We start from the raw sequence: 25,755 nt of genomic DNA on the forward strand, positions 1-25,755 counted from the left end.
AGTCTGGCAGCTCGGGGCAGTCGGGACAGTCTGGCAGCTCGGGGCAGTCGGGACAGTCTGGCAACTCGGGACAGTCGGGGCAGTCTGGCAACTCGGGACAGTCGGGGCAGTCTGGCAACTCGGGACAGTCTGGGCAGTCTGGCAACTCGGGACAGTCTGGGCATTCTGGCAACTCGGGACAGTCTGGGCATTCGGCAACTCGGGACAGTCTGGCAACTCGGGACAGTCTGGCAACTCGGGACAGTCTGGCAACTCGGGACAGTCTGGCAACTCGGGACAGTCTGGCAACTCGGGACAGTCTGGGCAGTCTGGCCGCTCCGGCAGTTCAGGGCAGTCTGGCCGCTCCGGCAGTTCAGGGCAGTCTGGCCGCTCCGGCAGTTCAGGGCAGTCTGGCCGCTCCGGCAATTCAGGGCAGTCTGGCCGCTCCGGCAGTTCAGGGCAGTCTGGCCGCTCCGGCAGCTCCGACGACTGTTGACTGGTGGGCAGCTCCGGCGACTGTTGACTGGTTGGCAGCTCCGGCTACTGTTGACTGGTGTGGCTGGGTTTACGCACTTGAAGGCTAGTGCGGGGAGCGGGAACAGGACGAGTCGGACTGGGTTGACGCACTTCCGGGTCCGCACGAGAGACAGGAGCTGGAAACCCAGGGCTATGGAGGCGCACAGTCGGTCTTGATCTTACCTCCTGCACAACCCGTCTTGGCTGGATGGAACTAGAAGCCCTGTACGAGCGGGGTGCTTGTACAGGGCAGACTGGGCTGTGCAGGGGCCTGATGGTAGCCGTGCGTAGAGCGGGAGTTGGGTAGCCTGGTCCTCGGAGGCGTACCGGCGACCAGATGCGCTGCGCAGGCATCCTCCTACCAGGCTGGATGCCCGCTCTAGCACGGCACCTGCGAGGGGCTGGAATAGCGTGCACCGGACTGTGCGTACGTATGGGTGAGAGAGTGCGCTCCTCAGCGAAACATGGCGCTCTCCACCCCATACGCTCCTCCATATAACCACAGGTAGCTGGCTTCCGGCTCTTCCAAGGCCTAGCCAAACTACCCGTGTGCCCCCCCAAAAAAATTATTGGGGGTGCCTCTCGTGCTTCTCCTTCAGCGCGTCCATGGCCTCGTACCTCCGCGTCTCTGCCTTGGCTGCCTCAATTTCCCACTGCGGGCGGCAATAATCCCCAGCCTGGTGCCAAGGTCCGGCCCCGTCCAGCACTTCCTCCCAGGTCCACTTCTCCCGCCAGTCCAACTCGAAGTCCCTCTGCTCCTTCCTCTGCTGCTTGGTCCTGGAGTGGTGGGAGATTCTGTCACAGCATTCATCGTCTTCAGAAGAAATAGAAAAGTCCTCGTCAGAAAAGGTAGACCAATACGCAGCGGAGGTCGTGTTCATCTTTGAATTTAATAAATCTCTAACGTGAACACGATAAAAAACAAAACAATAAACAACGATAGTGCAACAGTTTTACAGGCTACAAAACACGCAATGCAAAAACAATCTCCCACAAATCCCAAACACAAACACACCCTAATATATGGGACTCTCAATCAAAGGCAGATAGACAACACCTGCCTTCAACTGAGAGTCCCAACCCCAATTAATCAAACATAGAAACACAGACTACCTAGACTAGACATAGAATTACCTAAACATAGATCATAACCCAAAAACCCGGAAATACTCAATCAAACGCCCTTCTCTCAAAACACCACCCTGAACCACATAAAACAAATACCCTCTTCCACGTCCTGACCAAACTACAATAACAATTAACCCTTATACTGGCCAGGACATGACATTATGTGACTTCCGAAGGTAATTGGTTGCACCATATCTTATTTAGGGGCTTCATAGCAAAGGGGGTGAATACATATGCACACACCACTTCTCTTTTTTTTATTTTTTATTTTACATTTTTTGAAAAAAAGTAGTTTTTTTCATTTCACTTCACCAATTTAGACTATTTTGTGTATGTCCATTACATAAAATCCAAATAAAAATAAATTTAAATTACAGGTTGTAATGCAACAAAATAGGAAAAACGCCAAGGAGTTGAATTATTTTGCAAGGCACTGTAACATCACATCATATCTGTAACATAACAACATCACGTCACATCTGAAACATCACATTTGTAACATAACAGAACTACAGTGAGGGAAAAAAGTATTTGATCCCCTGCTGATTTTGTACGTTTGCCCACTGACAAAGAAATGATCAGTCTATAATTTGAATGGTAGGTTTATTTGAACAGTGTGAGAGAGAATAACAACAAAAAAATCCAGAAAAAACGCATGTCAAAAATTTTATAAATTGATTTGCATTTTAATGAGGGAAATAAGTATTTGACCCCTCTGGAAAACATGACTTAGTACTTGGTGGCAAAACCCTTGTTGGCAATCACAGAGGTCAGACGTTTCTTGTAGTTGGCCACCAGGTTTGCACACATTTCAGGAGGGATTTTGTCCCACTCCTCTTTGCAGATCTTCTCCAAGTCATTAAGGTTTCGAGGCTGACGTTTGGCAACTCGAACCTTCAGCTCGCTCCACAGATTTTCTATGGGATTAAGGTCTGGAGACCGGCTAGGCCACTCCAGGACCTTAATGTGCTTCTTCTTGAGCCACTCCTTTGTTGCCTTGGCCGTGTGTTTTGGGTCATTGTCATGCTGGATCACCCATCCACGACCCATTTTCAATGCCCTGGCTGAGGGAAGGAGGTTCTCACCCAAGTTTTGACGGTACATGGCCCCGTCCATCGTCCCTTTGATGCGGTGAAGTTGTCCTGTACCCTCAGTAGAAAAACAACCCCAAAGCATAATGTTTCCACCTCCATGTTTGACGGTGGGGATGGTGTTCTTGTGGTCATAGGCAGCATTCCTCCTCCTCCAAACACGTTGAGTTGATGCCAAAGAGCTCTATATTGGTCTCATCTGACGACAACACTTTCACCCAGTTGTCCTCTGAATCATTCAGATGTTCATTGGCAAACTTCAGACGGGCATGTATATGTGCTTTCTTGAGCAGGGGGACCTTGCGGGCGCTGCAGGATTTCAGTCCTTCACGGCGTAGTGTGTTACCAATTGTGTTCTTGGTGACTATGGTCCCAGCTGCCTTGAGATCATTGACAAGATCCTCCCGTGTAGTTCTGGGCTGATTCCTCACCCTTCTCATGATCATTGCAACTCCACGAGGTGAGATCTTGCATGGAGCCCCAGGCCAAGGGAGGTTAACAGTTCTTTTGTGTTTCTTCCATTTGCGAATAATCGCACCAACTGTTGTCACCTTCTCACCAAGTTGCTTGGCGATGGTCTTGTAGCCCATTCCAGCCTTGTGTCGGTCTACAATCTTGTCCCTGACATCCTTGGAGAGCTCTTTGGTCTTGGCCATGGTGGAGAGTTTGGAATCTGATTGATTGATTGCTTCTGTGGACAGGTGTCTTTTATACAGGTAACAAGCTGAGATTAGGAGCACTCCCTTTAAGAGTATGCTCCTAATCTCAGCTCGTTACCTGTATAAAAGACACCTGGGAGCCAGAAATCTTTCTGATTGAGAGGGGGTCAAATACTTATTTCCCTCATTAAAATGCAAATCAATTTATAACATTTTTGACATGTGTTTTTCTGGATTTTTTTGTTGTTATTCTGTCTCTCACTGTTCAAATAGACCTACCATTAAAATTATAGACTGATCATTTCTTTGTCAGTGGGCAAACATACAAAATCAGCAGGGGATCAAATACTTTTTTCCCTCACTGTATAACAACATCACATCTGTAAACCATGGTCGTCATCTCTGCATAATCTCTCTTAATAAAACCCTGCTGGAAAAAAGAAAGAATCATCATGAAGATTGATATTGAGATACAAAGACAAGACATTTGAATGGAGAAAACAGATTACCAGGGAACAACGTAGCAGCACATTTGGGTATTAGGGGGATAAAATTGGCTTTTGTTGAATCTCTGCTCTGGATAGTTGAATCCTTTTGAGAATCAACCTTCTAAGAGACAGAGAGACAAGAGTAACATGTTGTTAACCAGATCAACCTTCTGAGAGACAAGAGTAACATGTTGTTAACCAGATCAACCTTCTGAGAGACAAGAGTAACATGTTGTTAACCAGATCAACCTTCTGAGAGACAAGAGTAACATGTTGTTAACCAGATCAACCTTCTAAGAGACAGAGAGACAAGAGTAACATGTTGTTAACCAGATCAACCTTCTAAGAGACAGAGAGACAAGAGTAAAATGTTGTTAACCAGATCAACCTTCTAAGAGACAGAGAGACAAGAGTAACATGTTGTTAACCAGATCAACCTTCTGAGAGACAAGAGTAACATGTTGTTAACCAGATCAACCTTCTAAGAGACAGAGAGACAAGAGTAACATGTTGTTAACCAGATCAACCTTCTAAGAGACAGAGAGACAAGAGTAACATGTTGTTAACCAGATCAACCTTCTGAGAGACAAGAGTAACATGTTGTTAACATGTGTGAGCAAGGCAAGTCACCATCTTTGGTGGAGAGCTAAGCCCACTGCATAACTTGGTAAGAATCCACATTTCCATGTATCATCAAAGAAAGCGAATGTGCAACTCAACCACCTGTTAACGAACCAAAATAGGCAAGGTGTTGAAGGAAGTGTCTTGCAGCAAATTTGCAGTTGCGCTTCGCCTTTCTCCAGGTAATTATTGTTTGACAATTCCTTATGTAGTCATGACCTTGTCTTCCACAGAGGAAGAGAGATGCCATTGTTGTGGATGTACTAGGTCACTCCAAACTGAACTACATGATCTACTGTAGCAGGTGTGCATATAGTACATATATAGTACGTACAGTACGATCCATATAGTATGATTCCAGACCCTTAACACAGTACTGAGGCGTACATTTAGAAAAATATGTGGCTAATCTTAAGTAGCCAAGTAACTTGCAACCAAACATACTGTACATAGAACCGGGACGACGTCTTTTAACAAAAATAGATCAAAGACGATGAATAATCAGTATTTGTTCTCCCCAACGATATAGTTATACACTATAGGGTATTTTCAATGTGTCTTTAATACCCTGCTTTGTAGTTTACTTTGACCCTTTATGAGTTGTCACTCATGGACTGTCCCCACCAGGTGATCAGCACAACAGACACACCCAGAGCTTACTGTGTTTCCCACTAAGGCCATAAATCACAAGGCGAACAGTGTTTATAGTTGTTGGATTATAGTTAGGGTTATGGTTTGCTTAAAGCCTTTCACATTCGTTTTTCAGTAGAAATGCATTGTTTCAGTTAATTCAGTTTGCCGAGGCAAAATGTATGAGTGCCGTCTGACTGATGGGCTATGTGGCAATGTGATGTTACTCTGTCGGGTTCCAACTTCCAAGAGTCCGCTTTGGCTTTGACCACAAACCTCATAGTTCCTTTTGTTCTAAGAGAAACTTCTAAGTAACAAGTGAATCACATGAAACCAGGAACAAAGTGTCCATTGCCCACTTCAGACTTGTGGCTTCAGGGTTTGTTAGCTTAGTAACAGACATGCTTTTGTAAGACTTCATACATTGTCCATTACATTGTCGGTATAGTTTTTCAGGGGTGGGCAACACAGTTGCAAGTCCTACTAAAGTCCTATTAGTTGTCCATTCCAGTGGAGACTACAAGTGAAGTACCCATGTCATTAAGAAGCCCTGATACGGCTTGTAGACACCATTATTATTATGCCTCTACAATGACAATGGAGGCTACAGCCATAGTCATAAACTAGATTTAACTTTGATGGAGTTCAGTCGTTGAGTTTTCCCTCTCTCTTTGTCTGTCTGTAGTCAGACGTGGTCCACCAGAGTGTGTTTGAGCTAATCCACACAGACGACAGAGCCACGTTCAGACGACAGCTTCACTTTGCCCTCAACCCCAAGCCCTTTGACCCAGAGCAGGGAGGAGACGGTGAGTGACCTGGAGGGAATAGGTTGTGGACAGTTTGGGTCATTTTTTTTCAGTGGATTTTAGTGGAAGTCATCGATTGATGTCAATGGGAGCATGTTCGAGCTAGGTGTGTTTATTTCAAGTTAAGATTTGGCCCATGTTTTTGATGATAAGCTCTCATTTTACGATCTTTCACCACATTTCTATGTTCAGGCATGGCGAGCAGCAGTGACATCACCAGGAACATCGTGACCTATAACCCTGAGCAGCTCCCACCAGAGAACTCCTCCTTCCTGGAGAGGAACTTTGTGTGTCGCTTCCGCTGCCTCCTGGACAACTCCTCTGGCTTCCTGGTGAGTCTCTCATCTATAGGGCTGTAGAGAAAACATCCACTTTGTATTGTCACCAGAAAGTACTTTGTACAATGTATTGTGTCAAAAGAACACACACCAGCACTGTTGATGAATATGACAGTATGATGTGAGTGGTGGATCTTGGCAAAGTTTGGCAAAACTTTTTATACAATCAATCACTAGCCACATTTCAGATCAATCACTAGCTAAGTTTCAGATCAATCACTATCACTAGCCATGTTTCAGATCAATCACTAGCCACATTTCAGATCAATCACTGGCTAAGTTTCAGATCAATCACTATCACTAGCCACGTTTCAGATCAAGCACTAGCCACGTTTCAGATCAATCACTAGCCACATTTCAGATCAATCACTAGCTAAGTTTCAGATCAATCACTAGCTAAGTTTAAGAGTCTAACATACCTTTGTTCTCCTCATATCCAGGCTCTGAACTTCCAGGGGCGTCTGAAGTTCCTCCATGGCCAGAGCATGCTGGGGGATGACGGGACGCGCAGCCAGCCCAGGTTGGGCCTGTTCACCATCGCCACCCCTGTCCACACCCCGTCCATATTGGAGATCAGAACCAAGACAATCTTCTTCCAGACCAAACACAAGCTTGACTTCACCCCCACAGGTGTCGATGCCAGGTGACTCTAAAGGCCTGAAACTAATTCTCACTGGGTCTCAAAAAAAGTTGGCAGGCTTACATTTAGGAAGGAAGTATGCTAACATTTAATCTAAGTGCCTTGATCAAATGTAGGACTTGATCAAAATGGAACTGTTTTTAAAATGTCACTATTTCACTTTTCTATTCAACATGTTTGAGGGATGACTTCACAAGTGAACATTATGTGTAATGTGCTGTACTTTCCACTAACGCTAACACGGTGTGGCTTGCCCTGTTGTCTCTCTACAGGGGGAAGGTTGTCCTGGGATACTCAGAGATTGAGTTGTGTATGAGAGGCTCTGGGTATCAGTTCATCCACGCAGCTGATATGATGTACTGTGCAGATAACCATGTCAGAAGTACGTTTACAATGGGTTCATAATAACTCTCTAGCAATTATTTGTTTGATCATTATTTTTGTATGCTTATCTAATGATATGAATATTTTTCCCTCAGTGATTAAGACAGGAGAGAGTGGTCTGACCACTTTCAGACTGCTGCAGAAGACAGGGTGCTGGGTCTGGGTCCAGGCCAATGCCAGGCTTGTCTACAAAGGAGGAAGGCCCGACTTCATCATCGCACGCCAGAGAGCTTTACTGTGAGTAATTAATATCTGAAAGTACAATCTGTCTGCATCATCATTGACTGTCATTTCGTTGTGTCTCAAAATATATGATTGTATCATTCATTCATTCATTCATTCATTCATTCATATGATTTTCTCTCTCTGTATCCCTTTAGTAATTCTGAGGGAGAGGAGAATCTACGCCAGAGGAAGATGCAACTACCCTTCAGCTTCACCACCGGGGAGGCCCTGCTGTATGAGACTGGCCCCACTCTGGATGCCACTGAGTTCCAAACCAACCCCCCAAAAATCTGCAAGGTGGAGTCTCTGGACCCCCAGTCTCTACTGGGCTCTTTACTAAAGCAGGATGAGTCCATCTACACCCAGCCCCAGGAGCCTCAGCTACCCATAGACCAGGTATTCATGGACAGCCGAGCGCTCACCAACGTGGCTTGTAACTCCTGGCAGACTAGCATGGAGCCCCAGGGGCCCGACGGGGATGATGATGGTGATAGCCCCAGGGAGGTCAAGCAGGAGGGGGCGTTGGTGGCCATGATCGATGCCCTGGAGAGGATGGCGCAGGATGGGGACCTGTGTGCGGCACTGCAGGGAATGGACGTGGGTACGGCGGAGCTGATGGAGTGGGAGAGCACCCTCCTCAGGCTGAGCCAGGACTCCAATGGGACCGGGAGCGGGGACACCTCGCTAGACCTGGATGACATCATGACCAACGACATCTTCTCTTACGTGGAGGAAGCCTTGTTCAAGGAGAGCAGTGAGGGGAGCGGTAACCAGCCCAACTGCTCCACCATGATCAACCACAACCCTAACCTGTTCACAGCGGTGCTTGACAACAACAACCAGGGTGGACCATTCACAGGAGGGGTCAGCCCTACAGGTGCCGGACAGTGCAAGCCCGGGTTGCTTGACAAATTCAGCTTTGTCCACAATGGCTCCGCAGTGAATGATCTAAATGGTATCAGCCACAGTCAGGTAACAGGCAACAGAGCAGTTGGTTTGGCAGGACAGAACCAGGCAGGACAGAACCAGGCAGGACAGATCCAGGCAGGACAGAACCAGGCAGGACCTCAGCAGGTGTTCAAGAGCACCCAGAGGCTCTCCCACTTCGGCCCCCAGATCCCCCAGATTCCTCAGACGGGCCTGAACATCCCCATCCTGCAGCAGCTACAGCTCAACGACATCTTCACCCCCTCTCTGGAGCTCCCCGAGCTCAGTAACCCACATAGCTCAGGCCAGAATGAGTCTGTCACATTTAGCACTAGCATGTCTGGATCCTGTGCTCATGCACCAAACAACCACATTGGAAGCCCTCAGATCATCGCTGGCCAGGTCCAATCTAACCAGCCACCTCCACAGTGTTTCCCTCATAATGGCTTGCCAGCTGCAATAGCACCAAACGGACCAGCGGAGATCTCTGTTCCACAGTCCAACCATCTACCACCTATTCTGGTGGATGCTTGGGCATCTTTGATTCCCAGTAATGGCTTTGTTTCACCCCAGATTGCCTGCAGTGCACCATTTCAGTCACTAAAAACCCAGAAAGCGCCGCAGTGGCCCCAGAACCAGCAGCATCAGCTACCACCCCCCGCCAGCACAATGAAGAATGGACACCAATTCATCCCAGACTGTCACAGTCAAGCCACAGAGACCCAAAGAGTCCCTCTCACAGGCCTTTGGCCACAGAACACCAACGGACTGTACCACCAACCCCAGCAGGGGCGATTGGCCAACGGCCAGCCTGCTCCAACCGGCAGCTGCATGTTTAAGAACGTCTCACCCCCCCTCCCCAACGGAAACAGTCACATAGATGGCACCAGGCTGCCCCCCCCCCCTTGTCTGTATGCCAGAGGAGGATGGTGGACCCCCAGGACCAGAGCTACTTCCAGTGGGGCCCCAGTGAACCAGTGGTGGGCACGTCAGCCATCTTCCAGGACAACACCGGAATCAGCTTTCCGTCTCGCCCGCTGGTGGCCAACATCACCACCCCTGAGAACCTACTGGCCATGCAGCAGTACCTGGCTGGACGCAACAGAGTCGGACAGACACAGGTAACTATGCCCCCTCTCTCTGTTGTGGATGGAGCAATTACTTTTTCCTTACCACATAACCTGGTTCTACTGGTCATGTCACGTGGTTAGGAAAACTCAGGGCCCTAACTAGTTATGAAGTCATTTATTGATATTAATAATTGTTACTTTATGAAACAAGCCAGGCTCTATTTGTCATACTTTTTCCCCAACAGATTCCAAGCCTCTGTGTTGTAGACAGCAATGGAACATTCTCCTCACCCCCGCTTGTCAATGGAACATTCTCCTCACCCCCACTTGTCAATGGAACATTCTCCTCAGCCCCCCTTGTCAATGGAACCATGTGCTTTACAGACCACAACCAAACCAACTATTGCGACTTCTAAACATGAGTCACATGTTACGGTGTAAAAATGATGGACAAATGAGGAGGAAGCCATCCATGCATCTATTCATTCATCCATCCATCCATCCATCCATCCGTACACATTCAAAGACAACACTCTGCCTTAAGAGCTGTCTCAGGGAGGGTGTCGTGAAGACAAGCCATCTCCTCGTCAAACACACCATTCATCTCCCCATATCAGTGTTTGCAGGAAATACAAGGACTCTTTTGATTAAGCACTTGTCACTTCTGTCAGCAATGGAACAAAAAGCAGCAACTTTACATGGAACTTTTTTATTTTTTGTCTTCTGTTTTGTTTGTTGTTGCCTTGTCTTTGGTTTTATTACTGTGGAAAAACAGTATCTGTCACAACTTCAATGATAGGAATGAAGTATGAATCCTCACTGGTGAATTTGGCTTGTGTTGTAATGGCTTTTTAGAGTCATGCCCAATTCCTAAAATGATTTATATATATATAAATGAAGCAGGCCGTATTCATTTCTTTTTCCGTTTGTTTCTTCTTACATTATAGTTGGATGGTGACAGGACACCATTCAAGTTTCAACTCATGGAAAAACATACAAAAAACTGATATTGTACTCAGAGATTAAAAATAAAGGCATAACATCCTCAATTTATGTATGGAGTGTAGGGTTGCAAAATTCTATGAACTTTCAATAAATTCCCTAATTTTCACAAAATCCTGGTTGGAGAATACCTTGAATCAGGAGGGAATAAGCAGGAAATCCAGAATCCTCCAACCAGGGAAAACCAGGGAATTTATTGAAAGTTCCTGGAATTTTGCAACCCTAATGAAGTGTAAATACAGAAATGGCCTCTATATTATTATAAAGATATTATTGTTTTTATTATGTGAGTGTGTTATGGCTGTGATGAATATGACTGTGTGTATATGGGTGTGTTCCTGTTTGTGTTTGCTTGTTCTGAAGAATGAATGAAGCAGTGTACAAATAGACTTTCTGAGGAAAAAGCAACGTATTTCATTGAAATGTCTGCATTGGTTGCAGAGTAGGCTATAAAGAACCAAATTATGTGCTTTCAGATTATACTCCTTGTAATGCTATTGGTATCCAAATGTCATTGCAATTTAACAATAGTCTGATATAGTACGTTGATAATGCTATATCAATAGTATTCAATCCATTTTTAGTTGTTTCTTTGTTTTATCTAAACTTCACTGAGCCATACGCTAACTTGTGGTAATTTTTTTACTTGAGTTATTTGTTCGTAATACCATTTGTGGAGGAATGTGGGTCTTAGTACTGCATGTTAAGGACACTCCGGAGACATACAGTCGCAAGTGAAAGTCTACACACCACTTGCACAGTCTTCACATTTTGCTACCTTAAAATCTAAAAAGGGATTACATCACATTTTTTTCCTACCGATCTAAACAATCTACTCCACATTTTCAAAGTGAAAGAAAAATGTATAAAAAAGAAATACAAAACAAAGATGTTTTGATTGCGTATGTCTTCGCAGCCGAGGGTTAATACTTAATACTTTAAAAAAAAATGTTTCTCTCCCCAATTTCGTGGTATCCAATTTGTAGTTATAATCTTGTCTCGTTGCTGCAACTCCCCTACGGACTCGGGAAAGGCAAAGGTTGAGAGCCATGCGTCCTCCAAACACGACCCTGCCAGGCCGCACTGCTTCTTGACACACTGCTCGCTTAACCCGGAAGCCAGCTGCACCAATGTGTCGGAGGAAACACCGTCCAACTGACGACCGATGTCAGCTTGCAGGTGCCCGGCCGGTCTCAAGGAGTCGGTAGAGCACGATGAGACAAGGAAATCCCAGCCGGCCAAACATTCCCCTAACCCGGACGACGCTGGGCCAAACCCTCTCCTAACCCGGACGACGCTGGGCCAAACCCTCTCCTAACCCGGACAACGCTGGGCCAAACCCTCCCCTAACCTGGATGACGCTAGGCAAATTGTGCGCTGCTTCATGGGTCTCCCGGTCACGGCCGGCTGTGACACAGCCTGGGATCGAAACCGAGGCTGTAGTGACACCACTGCAATGCAGTGCCTTAGACCGCTGCACCACTTGGGAGGCCCCGGTGGAAGCACCTTTGATAATCATTACAGCTGTGAATTATTTTGAATAAGATTATACCAACTTTTAGAGAAACATATACTCATTGTTTATGTCAAAATTGCTTAAGGTCTGTAAATTTGTTTAGGAATCATTGATCGGCAGCCATATTCAAACCTTGTCTCTGATTGTCAAGCAAATTTAAGTCAGGGCTAAGGAACACTCAAGAACACTCAGCACCTATTGGTAAGCCATTCTGGTGTCTTTGGCATTAACATTTTAGTAACTGTGCCGCTGAAAATAAACTCTATTCCAGGGTTTTCCTCTAACTTTTTACCTTTGCTCTTTTCATCTTTCTTTTGATCCTGACAAACTCCCCAGTTCCTACTAGTGACAAGCATACCCATAACATGATGCTTCCACCACAATACTTGAAAATACAGACGGTTTGGATTAGATTTGACAAAAGCCTGTAGTTTTTTATTTAGGCCAAAAAGGGATTTATTTGCCGTGTTGTCTTGCAGTATTACTTTAGAGCCTTGTTGCAACCAGAATTGATGATTTGTAATGGATATTTTAACACAGGCTTCCTTCTTTTCACCTTATCATACAGGCCAGTAATGTGGAGTGAATGTAATGTTGTTGATCCTCTGTATTTTCAAGTATTGTGGTGGTAGCATCATGTTATGGGTATGCTTGTCATGGCAGTGGCTGGGGAGTTTGTCAGGATCAAAATAAATATAAAAGGAGCAAAGCCCAGGTAAAAATCTAGAGGAAAACCAGCCTCAGTCTTCTTACCTAACCCTGGGATAGATTTTTACATTTCTGCCGGACAATTACACAAAGTCAAATGCCAAAGACACACCAGTATGCCTTTCCAATAGGTGTTGAGTGGTCCTGAATGGTTCAGTCTCAGTCCTGACTTAAATCTGCTCAAATCAGAAACAAGATTTGAATATTGCTGCGCATCAATGATTCCCAACCAAATGTACTGTGCTTGAGCAATTTTGACAAAAACAATGGATATGCAGTATGTTGCCCTAATAGTAGAGTCTTATTCAAAATTATTCACAGCTTTAATGGCTGGCAAAGGTGCTTCCAACAATGATCAACTCTGTGGTGTGAAGACATACGCAATCAAGACATCTTTCTTTTATTTGTAATTAATTAGGAACATTTTCTATCATTTTTTTTTTTTCAATTTGAAAACGTGGCGTAGGTTGTGTACATCAATAGGAAAAAATGTGTAATCCAATTTTTAGATAACATTTTAATGTGAAGGAGTGTGCAGACTTTCACTAGGCACTGTAGGTCCTAGAAGTCTAGTGTAGTAACCATGGTTACTATAGACATGGGACTGGAAGTAGAACTTCCCACGAGTCCACCATGTTCATCAGCATATTCGACAAATGGAACTTCCCATTTAGTCCCATGTCAGTCTATGATTGACAGTAACATGACAGGTCCTCCCGTTGTAAAGGCCCCTTGACACTGAAGTCTCCCGTCATCACTTTGACTCCTCCCTCAAAGGCATCTGAGGCTAAATCAATATGGCTGCCCACCTTTTATTTCCCTTGACCTATTTCCTAATTCTGCTCATATGAAAAGATAAGACAGGGAGGGGAATATGGCAGAAACTAAACCCGGCCAACTAGAGGGCCTCTCCTGCCAAACTGCTCTCACTGATTCAGTTCTCTCAGCTCAATAAGGCAGAGGAAGTTACACATATCAAAGGGAGCTGTTATATGTATTGGGTGTATTCACATTTAGCTTTGCTTTTGAATTGTATTTAGCAACTTTTCTCATGCTTTTTGCTTCACCAAGCTGATTTATAATATAATGGGTGTCAAGTTTTCAAAGCGCCTGCCTTGAAATGTTGATAAAGTTCCTTGTATCAAAGTTGATATAAAAGAAAGGGAAGGGTATACATTATATATCACCCCTATGGTTGCAAAATTCCGGGAACTTTCAATACATTTCCTGGTTTTCCAGAAATCCTTGTTGGAGGATTCCAGATTTCCTGCTTATTCCTTCCTGATTCCGGGAATCCTCCAACTGAGATTTCAGGGAAAAGCCTGGGAATTTATTGAAAGTTCCCAGAATTTTGCCACCCTAATCCACCCCCTGCTATATATCTATTCGTTAAGCTTACTCTTCAACGGTCTCTGACATCAGGCAGTTGCAGAGTTCAGCATCAATATATTATGAATATTTCAGTTTTTGCATTTGTTTGTCGTATGTTTGGTTATTTCATGTTGTTATTATGTCTCGTGGCCTTACAACATCTGTTAGACATTTATTCTCCTTGGAAATATTTGTCTCCACATAAATATTTAATTTAGTGTAGTTCACTTGTATTTAGGCAAGTATAGCGTATGCAATGTATTGATATTTACCACCTTATGTTGTTACCTTATATTCTCAATTGTAAAATTAATTCTCATATAAAAAATATTTCTAATAACTTACTAACGTGTTACTTGGTCTTTATTAAAGTACAATACTTCTGTTGGACACTGGAGGGCGCATCTTTTTACTGTTGACTGAATAATATAATCTTAATGACCTATTTAAACAAATATCACCCCACACTGCCCATCCAAACCCCTCTTTAAGGATCTGCATGAGTTGAACTTACACCGAAAGGACTTCTATCATAAATTGTTTTATTTTTTATTTTACCTTTATTTAACTAGGCAAGTCAGTTAAGAACAAATTCTTATTTTCAATGACGGCCTAGGAACAGTCAGTGAATTAGAGCAGGTATGGTTTTATAATGAAGGAATAAGGGCTTCTGTGCTGTGGCAGAGACATAAGACACAGAGATAGCTGGTTTTGATGAGGTTTCCATGGCACTGCAGCCACAGGTTGGCACACAGCCAATGTCAATCATACCATACCAACCAGGGCTATCCTGCCCGGCCCGTAGGTACCTCTCACATTACAGTACTGGTGCAGGCTCTGACTATTAGTTACTACTCAGTCATTAATCACAGAGAGAGATATTGTTAATTATCTATTTCACTTGCTTTGGCAATGTAAACATGTTTCCCATGCCAATAAAGCCCCTTAAATTGAAAAATGTAATTGAGAGAGAGTTTATTTCACTTTTGTTTATCTACTTCACTTGCTTTGGCAATGTTAACATATGTTTCCCATGCCAATAAAGCCCTTAAATTAAATTGAATTGAGAGAGAGAGGGCATTGATTTACTGAGTCACTATAGGAGATTAGAAAGTGTTTCAGGGTTGAGGGTATTTCACTGTGCTTTGTCTTCTAATTTACTTGTGTACGTTGGGGGATGTAAACTCAAAGGAACATACAGTAGAGTACAGAATGTAGATACACGTGCTGTGTACATACAGATACAGGCTTAGTATGTGCTGTAGTAGTTTCACCAAAATTAGGTTTGTAGGTTTTATTTATTCACACCAAAGGAAAGAAGTGAAAGAGAAAACGATACAGATAAATAAATTTAAAAAACTGTAAAAACGATGTGCAGGTGAGGTTGGAGCCCAAAAGGGCTGATATGAAAATCACACCAGTTGAGATCAACATCCCAAAAACTAGACTAACAAATGTCCCGTATTTGATTATCTACGTTTCATTTACATCTCTCTACGTACTCGGCTTCAATCAAAGGGAAACAGAGATATCCACTCTTACAATCAGCTGTGCGTAATAATCCCATTTGTTCTGCTTCATTTAGGTGTTCCCAGATTCAGAGATTTGATAACACTTTCATTAGGACATATGTAAGACCTATTGAAGGGGTACATAACACATGTGCAAGCATTATATCATATTCATAACATATTCATGAACGTTTATAATTCAGTGCTTATGAGGATGTTATACACTGCCTCTGAATGGGGCAGCAGGTAGCCTAGTGGTTGGAGCGTTGGACTAGTAACCAGCAGGTAGCCTAGTGGTTAGAGCGTTCGACTAGTAACCAGCACGTAGCCTAGTGGTTGGAGCGTTGGACTAGTAACCAGCAGGTAGCCTAGTGGTTGGAGCGTTGGACTAGTAACCGAAAGGTTGCAACATCGAATCCCCGAGCTGACAAAGTAAAAATCTGTCATTCTGCTCCTGAGCAAGTCAGTTAACCCACTGTTCCTAGGACGTCATTGAAAATAAGAATTTGTTCGTAACTGACTTGCCTAGTTAAATAAAGGTTAAAAAATTCAAAATAATTAGAGTGTAACTACCCCAGCCTACATAAGAGCATTGACTAAAGTATCTAGAGACTGTGACTCGCATGTGATGAGAGGAGAAGGGGATATGAGAGGAGAAGGTGGTCCCTGGGACTGGTTATGTCTAAACACACAATCTCTCTCTCACAACCTAGCAACCTCCTTATGGCACTGGGATTTCAGCTCTCCCTTTGGCTTGATGTTTCAGAGTAAATAAATAAACAAACAAATTAACCGACAAACAACTAAACAAAACTGCCTGGTCCCCGCTCAGTGAATACAGGGAAGGTCAATAATATCATCAGTCACCATTTGGTTATGTCTGCTCAGAGTAGTGCGTTCCACTGACAGTTTTGAAATGTTAGTGACAATTGCAGGTTGGTTGCTGTGGTTGATATGAATGTTTTATAGCATAAGTTTCCAGCAACAAACCCAACTATCTATGTGGTGTATTGAGAAACAAAAGTCTCTGCCCTACATACATGATCCTATATGTCTCTGTCTTCTTCACATAACACAGGATATAGGCAGTGGTGTAAAGTAACACAGGATATGGATCCTGCTCCCTCCCAGCACAGGATGTAGTCCCTGCTCCCTCCCAGCACAGGATATAGGCCCTGCTTCCTCCCAGCTCAGGATATAGGCCCTGCTCCCTCCCAGCTCAGGATATAGGCCCTGCTCCCTCCCAGCTCAGGATATGGGCCCTGCTCCCTCCCAGCACAGGATATAGGCCCTGCTCCCTCCCAGCACAGGATATAGGCCCTGCTCCCTCCCAGATCAGGATATGGGCCCTGCTCCCTCCCAGCACAGGATATAGGCCCTGCTCCCTCCCAGCTCAGGATATAGGCCCTGCTCCCTCCCAGCTCAGGATATAGGCCCTGCTCCCTCCCAGCTCAGGATATGGGCCCTGCTCCCTCCCAGCTCAGGATATAGGCCCTGCTCCCTCCCAGCTCAGGATATGGGCCCTGCTCCCTCCCAGCTCAGGATATAGAGCCCTATGGGCTCAACGGTCACATGACTTCATATATGCATTATCATAGTCGTATACATTTCCCTTTGTCTACTGTGTGAGAGCATTCACTTGAGCCTACCTGTATATGCTTTGTTTAAATTGTGGGAGTCTCAACTGCCTTTCAGCAGTAACGGTGTTTTAAAAAGGCCTATTCGGACACAGTTCCTGGAAAATTATTACAAACGTGTACAATAGAAAAATAGAAAAGTAATCAGATGAATCATGAATATATGTAACGGTGTAATTAAATTGTTAAATTCCTGCATAAAACAGATATTATGCCACCTCCTGGTAGATTCATGTGTTTACATTGTCTAATACACTCAGTGGTAAAGGTATGGGATTCTGGATAAAGCGCAATAGATTTATGGAGAATTGCTGTGGGTGAGTTGATAATGGAATGGTCCCAGGATAGAAAGGTATAAAGGACATTACATCATAAAATCCACATTTTACATTGTGCATTATCAGTTTATGTTATTAGTAACTACCGTTGTTGGTTTAACGTCTGGGTAGCCACTTTTTGTTGTCGAATCTCAGTTTTTCATATGGGTTTTATGCTAGCTAAAGTTCCCTCTTTGAAGTTGGTAACTAACTGAAAAATGCATCTTCTTTAGAAGTGCTAATTATGTCCCGTCGAGTACTGATCATTCATCTATACTGTGTGTGTTCCATCATTGCAGGTAATTTATGAGAAATGTATAAAGTATATGTTTTTTAAACTCATGAGCACAAGCCAGCGCATTAGCCTGGTTTTGTTAGCTTAGGAACATATGTGGTGCGTTGTAGATGTATTATATTTATTTGCCACAAGAGTGTAACATTGAGTAATTTTTCAGGGTTAATTTTATATATACTGCTCAAAAAAATAAAGGGAACACTTAAACAACACATCCTAGATCTGAATGAAAGAAATAATCTTATTAAATACTTTTTTCTTTACATAGTTGAATGTGCTGACAACAAAATCACACAAAAATAATCAATGGAAATCCAATTTATCAACCCATGGAGGTCTGGATTTGGAGTCACACTCAAAATTAAAGTGGAAAACCACACTACAGGCTGATCCAACTTTGATGTAATGTCCTTAAAACAAGTCAAAATGAGGCTGTCATGTCCTAGCCAGTATAAGGGTTAATTGTTATTGTAGTTTGGTCAGGACGTGGCAGAGGGCATTTGTTTTATGTGGTTCAGGGTGGTGTGTTAGTTAGGAGGGTGTTTGATTTATTATTTCCGGGTTTTGAGTTATGGTCTATGTTTATGTATTTCTATGTGTAGTCTAGTGAGTGTGTTTCTATGTTGAGTTAATTGGGGTGGACTTCAAATTGAAGGCAGCTGTTTGGTGTTGCCATTCGATTAGAAGTCCTATATTAGTTGGGTGTGTTTGTCTTGTATTTGTGGGAGATTGTTTTTGCATTGCGTGTTTTTGTGAGCCTGCAAAACTGTCATTTGTCGTGCTTCTTGTTTTCTTGTTTTTCGTGTTCAACGTTCTTTAATAAATTAAGAAAATGAACGTCAACTCTACTGCGTATTGGTCCACACTTTCAGACGACGATTTCGCTATATCATCGGATGATGAAGAAAATCATGACAGAGGCTCAGTAGTGTGTGTGGCCTCCACGTGCCTGTATGACCTCTCTACAACGCCTGGGCATGCTCCTGATGAGGTGGCGGATGGTCTCCTGAGGGATCTCCTCCCAGACCTGGACTAAAGCATCCACCAACTCCTGGACAGTCTGTGGTGCAACGTGGCGTTGGTGGATGGAGCGAGACATGATGTCCCAGATGTGCTCAATTGGATTCAGGTCTGGGGAACGGGCGGGCCAGTCCATAGCATCAATGCCTTCCTCTTGCAGGAACTGCTGACACACTCCAGCCACATGAGGTCTAGCATTGTCTTGCATTAGGAGGAACCCAGGGCCAACCGCACCAGCATATGGTCTCACAAGGGGTCTGAGGATCTCATCTCGGTACCTAATGGCAATCAGGCTACCTCTGGCGAGCACATGGAGGGCTGTGCGGCCCCACTAAGAAATGCCACCCCACACCATGACTGACCCACCGCCAAACCGGTCATGCTGGAGGATGTTGCAGGCAGCAGAACGTTCTCCACGGCGTCTCCAGACTCTGTCACGTCTGTCACGTGCTCAGTGTGAACCTGCTTTCATCTGTGAAGAGCACAGGGCGCCAGTGGCGAATTTGCCAATCTTGGTGTTCTCTGCCAAATGCCAAACGTCCTGCACGGTGTTGGGCTGTAAGCACAACCCCCACCTGTGGACGTCGGGCCCTCATACCACCCTCATGGAGTCTGTTTCTGACCGTTTGAGCACATGCACATTTGTGGCCTGCTTGAGGTCATTTTGCAGGGCTCTGGCAGTGCTCCTCCTGCTCCTCCTTGCACAAGGCGGAGGTAGCGGTCCTGCTGCTGGGTTGTTGCCCTCCTACGGCCTCCTCCACGTCTCCTGATGTACTGGCCTGTCTCCTGGTAGCGCCTCCATGCTCTGGACACTACGCTGACAGACACAGCAAACCTTCTTGCCACAGCTCGCATTGATGTGCCATCCTGGATGAGCTGCACTACCTGAGCCACTTGTGTGGGTTGTAGACTCCGTCTCATGCTACCACTAAAGTGAAAGCACCGCCAGCATTCAAAAGTGACCAAAACATCAGCCAGGAAGCATAGGAACTGAGAAGTGGTCTGTGGTCCCCACCTGCAGAACCACTCCTTTATTGGGGGTGTCTTGCTAACTGCCTATAATTTCCACCTGTTGTCTATTCCATTTGCACAACAGCATGTGAAATGTATTGTCAATCAGTGTTGCTTCCTAAGTGGACAGTTTGATTTCACAGAAGTGTGATTGACTTGGAGTTACATTGTGTTGTTTAAGTGTTCCCTTTAATTTTTTGAGCAGTGTATTTTGAATACTAAAATGGTTGATAGTTTATTCTGATGTTGTAAATATGAGATTACACATGGAAACAATTGTATTTTTATTATAGTAAATTAGTAATTATTAGAAATTGTTATATTGACTATACGATCACAATGACTTGATAGACATTTTTATAGTTATTTTTGTTAGTATATTATTTACATTTACGTCATTTAGCAGACGCTCTTATCCAGAGCGACTTACAGAGGTGGGGTTTCAGGTGTCTATGGAAGGTGGTGATTTATGGAAAATTGCTGTGGGAGTGCTATTTATATCCCGTCGACTACTGATCATTTATCCATACTGTGTGTCCCCCATGATTGCAGCTTTGAAAATAATATATATATATATATGCAAAGAGGTAGGCCTATATTTAGATTTTGTCATGTATCAGCAGGTCTGTATCAATTTCCGTAGCCTATTCAAATCATTTGTCACATGGGCGGAATACAACGGATGTAGACTTTACAGTGAAACGCTGTCATACAATCCAATTAACCAACAACGCTTTAAGAAGTTAAGAAAAATAAGTGTTAAGTAGAAAATAAAACGTTAAAGTAACAAATAATTAAACAGCAGCAGTAAAATAACAATGGTAATATGTACAAGTAGGTAGAGTTAAAGTGACTATGCGTAGATAATAAACAGAGAGTAGCTGCAGCGTTAAAGAGGGGTCTGGGTAGCCCTCCTAATCAAATGTATGCTATATAAACGTGTATGGCCGAAAAAACTATTAAAAATTCATTTCAACACCAGAGTATGCTAAACCGTTCATTTAGAACAGCATGGTTTCATTATTTAAAATTCTAACCTCTGACCCACATACAGCAGAGGACACCAGGCTCAACAGAAACCGCTCTCATTTCCACTCTGATTGGACGAAACGGTCCGCTCGGGAACGCGCAAACCGCGCTCCGCTGTGTTTCCAGCTGATGTTCTGTTCCCCGTTGACCTCTAGTGCGCGTGCCCGCCCAACCCTACCCTGGACCCAAGCAGGGCGATGCGCGTGGCCGAATTTGACGAGATAATTGGGAATAGAGGACGTTAAGCATAGGACTAATACAGCAAATACAATAATTGTCCTAACGTTTGTCACATTATTGTCAGGGTAAAATAGGAAAAAATAGCCTAGGAAAGAATTGGAAAGGTGCAGGCTACCATGGAAGGGGACTGCGGTTTGCAAAGCGCACCGGCACCACACATCTACATCACCATTCCGCTAGACGATGAGATGAATTACTTGGGTTTTATATTGGGTTGAAGCATTGTTTTGCAGACTAATTTAGCATCTCGATGGACTGTAAACAGCATTGCAAATTGTATGCATTTCAACGGAGGAAATTCTGTGTACGCAACAATGCCATTCATTTATATAAATTATATTTCTTAACTCATCTCTGGATCTGATCGATTACATGTGCACAGTTGATGGATAAAATATAAATTAAAAGTGCGACTATTTGTTGTTTTTGTCGTTGTCCTCTCGCTAATGTGTTTACGTGTTTCATCTGATGGATTAGTTTAACGACACTTCTTGTCGGCTGTAGCCTATGTAGCTCGAAGGGAACTGTAGCCCTTCCCAATATTTTTGGGGAGATTCATCGGACTTATACAGCCATATCATGTATGCTGGACGTAAAAGGAGAAAACCAGTCCAGAGAGCGTAAGTACAGTTTATTTATATGAATTGAGAGGCCTTTTCGCAAACAGAAATAGCCAAATGTTCAAAGCCCTGCATCCATACTAGCTCGCCCCTTTTAGCGCTCAATCACTCACCTTATATTTGTGCAAATTTAAATAGCATATTTCACCGGAATTAAATTGATAATGTCGATGACACACGATAAGACACATATTCAGGTGGGCCACCTCGAGTTGTCAGGGGCCTGATTGGTATCACACTTTCCCCAGCCAGGCTAATACACCTGACTTTCAAAAATCATGATATGCAGTTTAGTATGCAATTAATTTAATCAGCAGTGTTTGCTAGGGATGGAGAAAAGGTGTGACACCACTCCAGCCCCGGAGGACTGAAGTTACCCGTCTCTGGAAGAACTACTTCCTTCGCGCCCTGTTTGACAGTGTCAGAAAGGCCTCGACCAGGCACTCGCGTTATAAAACAGTTTATTTGACTATAAGACTATTAATTTGTGAAATGTGTATATATATATAGGCTACTTTAAATCAACAGTGAAACTATTGTGTGATCGTATTTTTAAAAAATGATTTCGCAGTAAGCTAAAAGTTGGGTGCGCTCCAAAGTTGCACTTGTCGTCAAAAATAGTTGCTGCGTTTGTTATTTCGTTATCACGTGAAGCCAGAATTTACTCTTAACCTCGTTGCATTATTTTTTGTTCAATTTAAACCAACATAAACCAACGTAAACATTTGCATTTTGAAATAATGTTTATACATCCAATTTCTTGATGATGCAATTCTACCACATAGCCGCAAATATCCTGCGCCATTTTAGGTTAGTCAACACCCCCTTTTATTGCCTGTGTAACAGAAATGTTTGAATTGAACAAATGTCTGGGACTTTGTCCGATGTTTGTGATGGGTCACGGGTAAATAAGGCCAACACTTTCCGATACTTGAGAGTTATCACCTTGCACCTGCTGAAAGGACACTGGACGGATGTAAAACATTCACATTTTCACAACAAATGGCTTTGAAGTATTATTATGTTATAATTATAGGATTATTATTATAACATTTTCATTTTTAGCCTGTGTATTATTATTTTGAAATAAGTCTATTTTATAATTTACCAATTCACTAGTAAAAATGTACCTAACATGCATAAGTCTAACATGTGTTTACATAAATACATCTTTGTTGAACCAACAGTATGTTGTCAGTGGAAAATGTGTATGTTTATGACATAATGCCAGAAGTGCATTCAGCTCTCTGGGGCATTTATTGGCATGATTTGTTAACTCATGAGTGGATTGTTGAAGGAGCTCTATAAATTATGACTCAAAACATATTTACAATTAAAAAAAAAAAACATGGTGTTATACACATGACACAAATCATGTTTTAAATTTAGCATTGATTTTTGGGCTGTTTTAATCATTTCAATGTTACTCTACTTGTTGAAGTATTTTAATGATTAATTTACCTATATTACTACAAAAGTATAATTTCTAATTATATTGATAGTGCTAATGGTATTAATAATGCTAATAAGACCCTTGAGTTTTCTGTAAAAATATTAAGTTAAAAATAATGATTTCTTCTCTCCTTGCAGCGTAAAACCGCCACAATCAGAAGGGGTCAAGTCGAATCCCTCGAAGCGCCACCGGGACCGTCTGAATGGAGAGCTGGAGAGACTGGCCAGCCTCCTCCCCTTCCCTGAGGAGGTCACCACCAGCCTGGACAAACTCTCCATCCTCCGCCTTAGTGTCAGCTACCTCCGGGCCAAGAACTTCTTCACCGGTAAGAAGTGGTCCACAAAGAACCCTATTATTGCTCTGGAACTATTGCTTGAATAGGGCCCTTAGTTTGAGGTCCTCAATAGAGTGCTTCCTGAAATGTTGTGCTTCCTGTGTAGACATAAGGTCCTTGTTTTGTAAACAGAGGTCCACTGATCCCTCACTGTGTACAGCACAAGGGTGTGTTAGCATAGCACACGGCCACTGCAGTATGTAGCTAAAGCCTATCCTAAAAATATGCTCTACTTAAAGAGTATCAGAGCAGGGAGCTATCAAAGCAGTTAGCTATCAAAGCAGTTAGCTTGAGCCCCTTCTGGCATCCCTGTGCTGACTTGCTGTCTTGTCTGTACAGTTAGTAGATGGAACAGAGCAGCACGGTAGTTGCTATGCATAGTCATTGGAAGCACTGTGAGGAGCCACTGGGACTTTTTAAACCAAGCTTCCATCCCTAGAACTCTTATGAAGATGTCAAAACAGTAGAGAACCTGGGTCTTTCATGGCCTGTGTTTCCTGACACCTTCAAAGTACATTTAATCAGCTGTGAAAGCCAGCCTCACTCAGCCAACCAGCCAGCTAACCAGCCAGCCTCACTCAACCAGCCAGCTTCACTCAGCCAGCCAGCTTCACTCAACCAGCCAGCCAGCCAGCTTCAGCCATCCAGCCTCACTCAGCTAGCTTCAGCCATCCAGCCTCACTCAGCCAGCCAGCCAGCCAGCTTCACTCAGCCAGCCAGCCAGCCAGCTTCACTCAGCCAGCCCATTATTTCATCCTGGAGAAGAAGGGGCCTCAATATTTCATAGAGTCTGTGACTCTGCCTTTATTTGTAGTTAAGGATGGAAGAGAAAGCAAGGGCTCCATTAAAAACAGAGGAGAGTGTGTTTGGGAACAAAATAATTGCATGCAAAGAGGACGGATTTGTATTTTTTCTCTCCTATGTTGTGGGGAAAAGACGTTATTTTAGGCAGTGCTCTTTAAAAGAGAATGCTGCAATGCAGCGTTGGATACTCTCGAAGCATTAATAATTAAGAGAAAACCCAGAGTTTAAAGAATTTATGAAACGGAGGGAGGGTAGTGTTTGTTTAAGACTGTGGCTTCTTGAAATGGCTGTTTGGGGTGCGCCGTACCGGATCCGGGACCCGTGATACCAGTGTGTTGGGGGAGATATTGCAAATGCATGGCTTTTTTGGGTGTGAAGAGAGAGGGCATATGTACAAATACTTTGTGGAGAGGAATGGAGATGCTGGAAAAGGGTGGGGTGAGAATCCAGCCTTTAGTTCTATGGAACTATATAATCTGTAGCTTTAATCATTTGAAAAAGCCATATTATTTTTATTATTATTATTATATATATATCTATATATATCTATATATATATATATATATATGGGTCGTCGAAGTGTTGATTCGTGTCTGAAATTGCGTGACTTTGCTTGATTACGAAATGTGATGATTGGCACTATGAATATAACTGATTGTTGTGTTATGAGTCTAACAAATCTCTTCAGCCTGTCAAAATATATTGTTGATATTGTATTGCAGCATCACAGGTCAAAGTGTGCTGCCAAGCCCTCGTGTCCTTGTTGTGTTACTATCAGCCTAGTTCCTTCCCTGACTGCACAAACAGTGAGTAATTAACAGGCCTCACATTCAGGAAGTACATGATGAGACAGTGAGCCTTAACCTGCAGTCTTATCAACACCCCTATCAGCCCATCATGTATGCCTGCCTGCCTGCCTGTCTGACTACCTGAGGGCTGGCCCATGGCCTCCGTCTCTGTGTCTCCCATCATCATTTGTTGTATGTAAACAGAGCTGCTGCTCAGTGCTCTGGGATTAGGCCCTGGTACAGTGTTGGACGGGTGATTTATGAAGAGGTTGCTCAGCTCTGCCTAACCGTCCAGGTCTCTGTCTCTATGGTGGCTAGTAGGCCATGCAGCCACCACCATCATTACCCAACCACTTGCTGTTAATTAGCTGAGTTTGCCTACCGAATGCTGTGTAGTGTTGGTTTTACCACCAGAGTCAACTAGCATTGTTCTCTGGTAGGGACACTATGTTCTGTATTTTTTAAGAATACCTCAGATGCCCTCTATTGTAATATGTCTCTTTGTTTATCTGGTTGTGTTGTACCATAGGCCAGTGTTGTTGCTCTGTGTGGAATTAAATGTCTTGTACAAGTTGAACAAAGCCTATCAGAGCCTGT

The 25,755-nt window shown here is 43.6% G+C and overlaps 2 protein-coding genes across 2 annotated transcripts in view; both read left to right on the plus strand.

The window, feature by feature from the left end:
* ahr2a (aryl hydrocarbon receptor 2 alpha) overlaps window positions 1–10,411 on the plus strand; it is a 71,885-nt gene extending 61,474 nt beyond the window's left edge. The window contains 8 exon segments of the mRNA NM_001123684.1: window positions 5,798–5,918; window positions 6,111–6,250; window positions 6,697–6,899; window positions 7,169–7,278; window positions 7,376–7,517; window positions 7,661–9,335; window positions 9,338–9,553; window positions 9,748–10,411. Coding sequence (NP_001117156.1) covers window positions 5,798–5,918; window positions 6,111–6,250; window positions 6,697–6,899; window positions 7,169–7,278; window positions 7,376–7,517; window positions 7,661–9,335; window positions 9,338–9,553; window positions 9,748–9,918 — 2,778 coding nt within the window. The 3' untranslated portion in view covers window positions 9,919–10,411.
* A 10,680-nt stretch (window positions 10,412–21,091) lies between these two features.
* LOC106582435 (aryl hydrocarbon receptor) overlaps window positions 21,092–25,755 on the plus strand; it is a 45,304-nt gene continuing 40,640 nt past the window's right edge. The window contains exons 1-2 of the mRNA XM_014165544.2: window positions 21,092–21,779; window positions 23,370–23,557. Coding sequence (XP_014021019.1) covers window positions 21,739–21,779; window positions 23,370–23,557 — 229 coding nt within the window. The 5' untranslated portion in view covers window positions 21,092–21,738. The remainder of the gene's footprint in view (window positions 21,780–23,369; window positions 23,558–25,755) is intronic.

The sequence above is a fragment of the Salmo salar genome, chromosome ssa21 (genome assembly GCF_905237065.1).
Source record: "Salmo salar chromosome ssa21, Ssal_v3.1, whole genome shotgun sequence".
Taxonomy (NCBI): domain Eukaryota; kingdom Metazoa; phylum Chordata; class Actinopteri; order Salmoniformes; family Salmonidae; genus Salmo; species Salmo salar.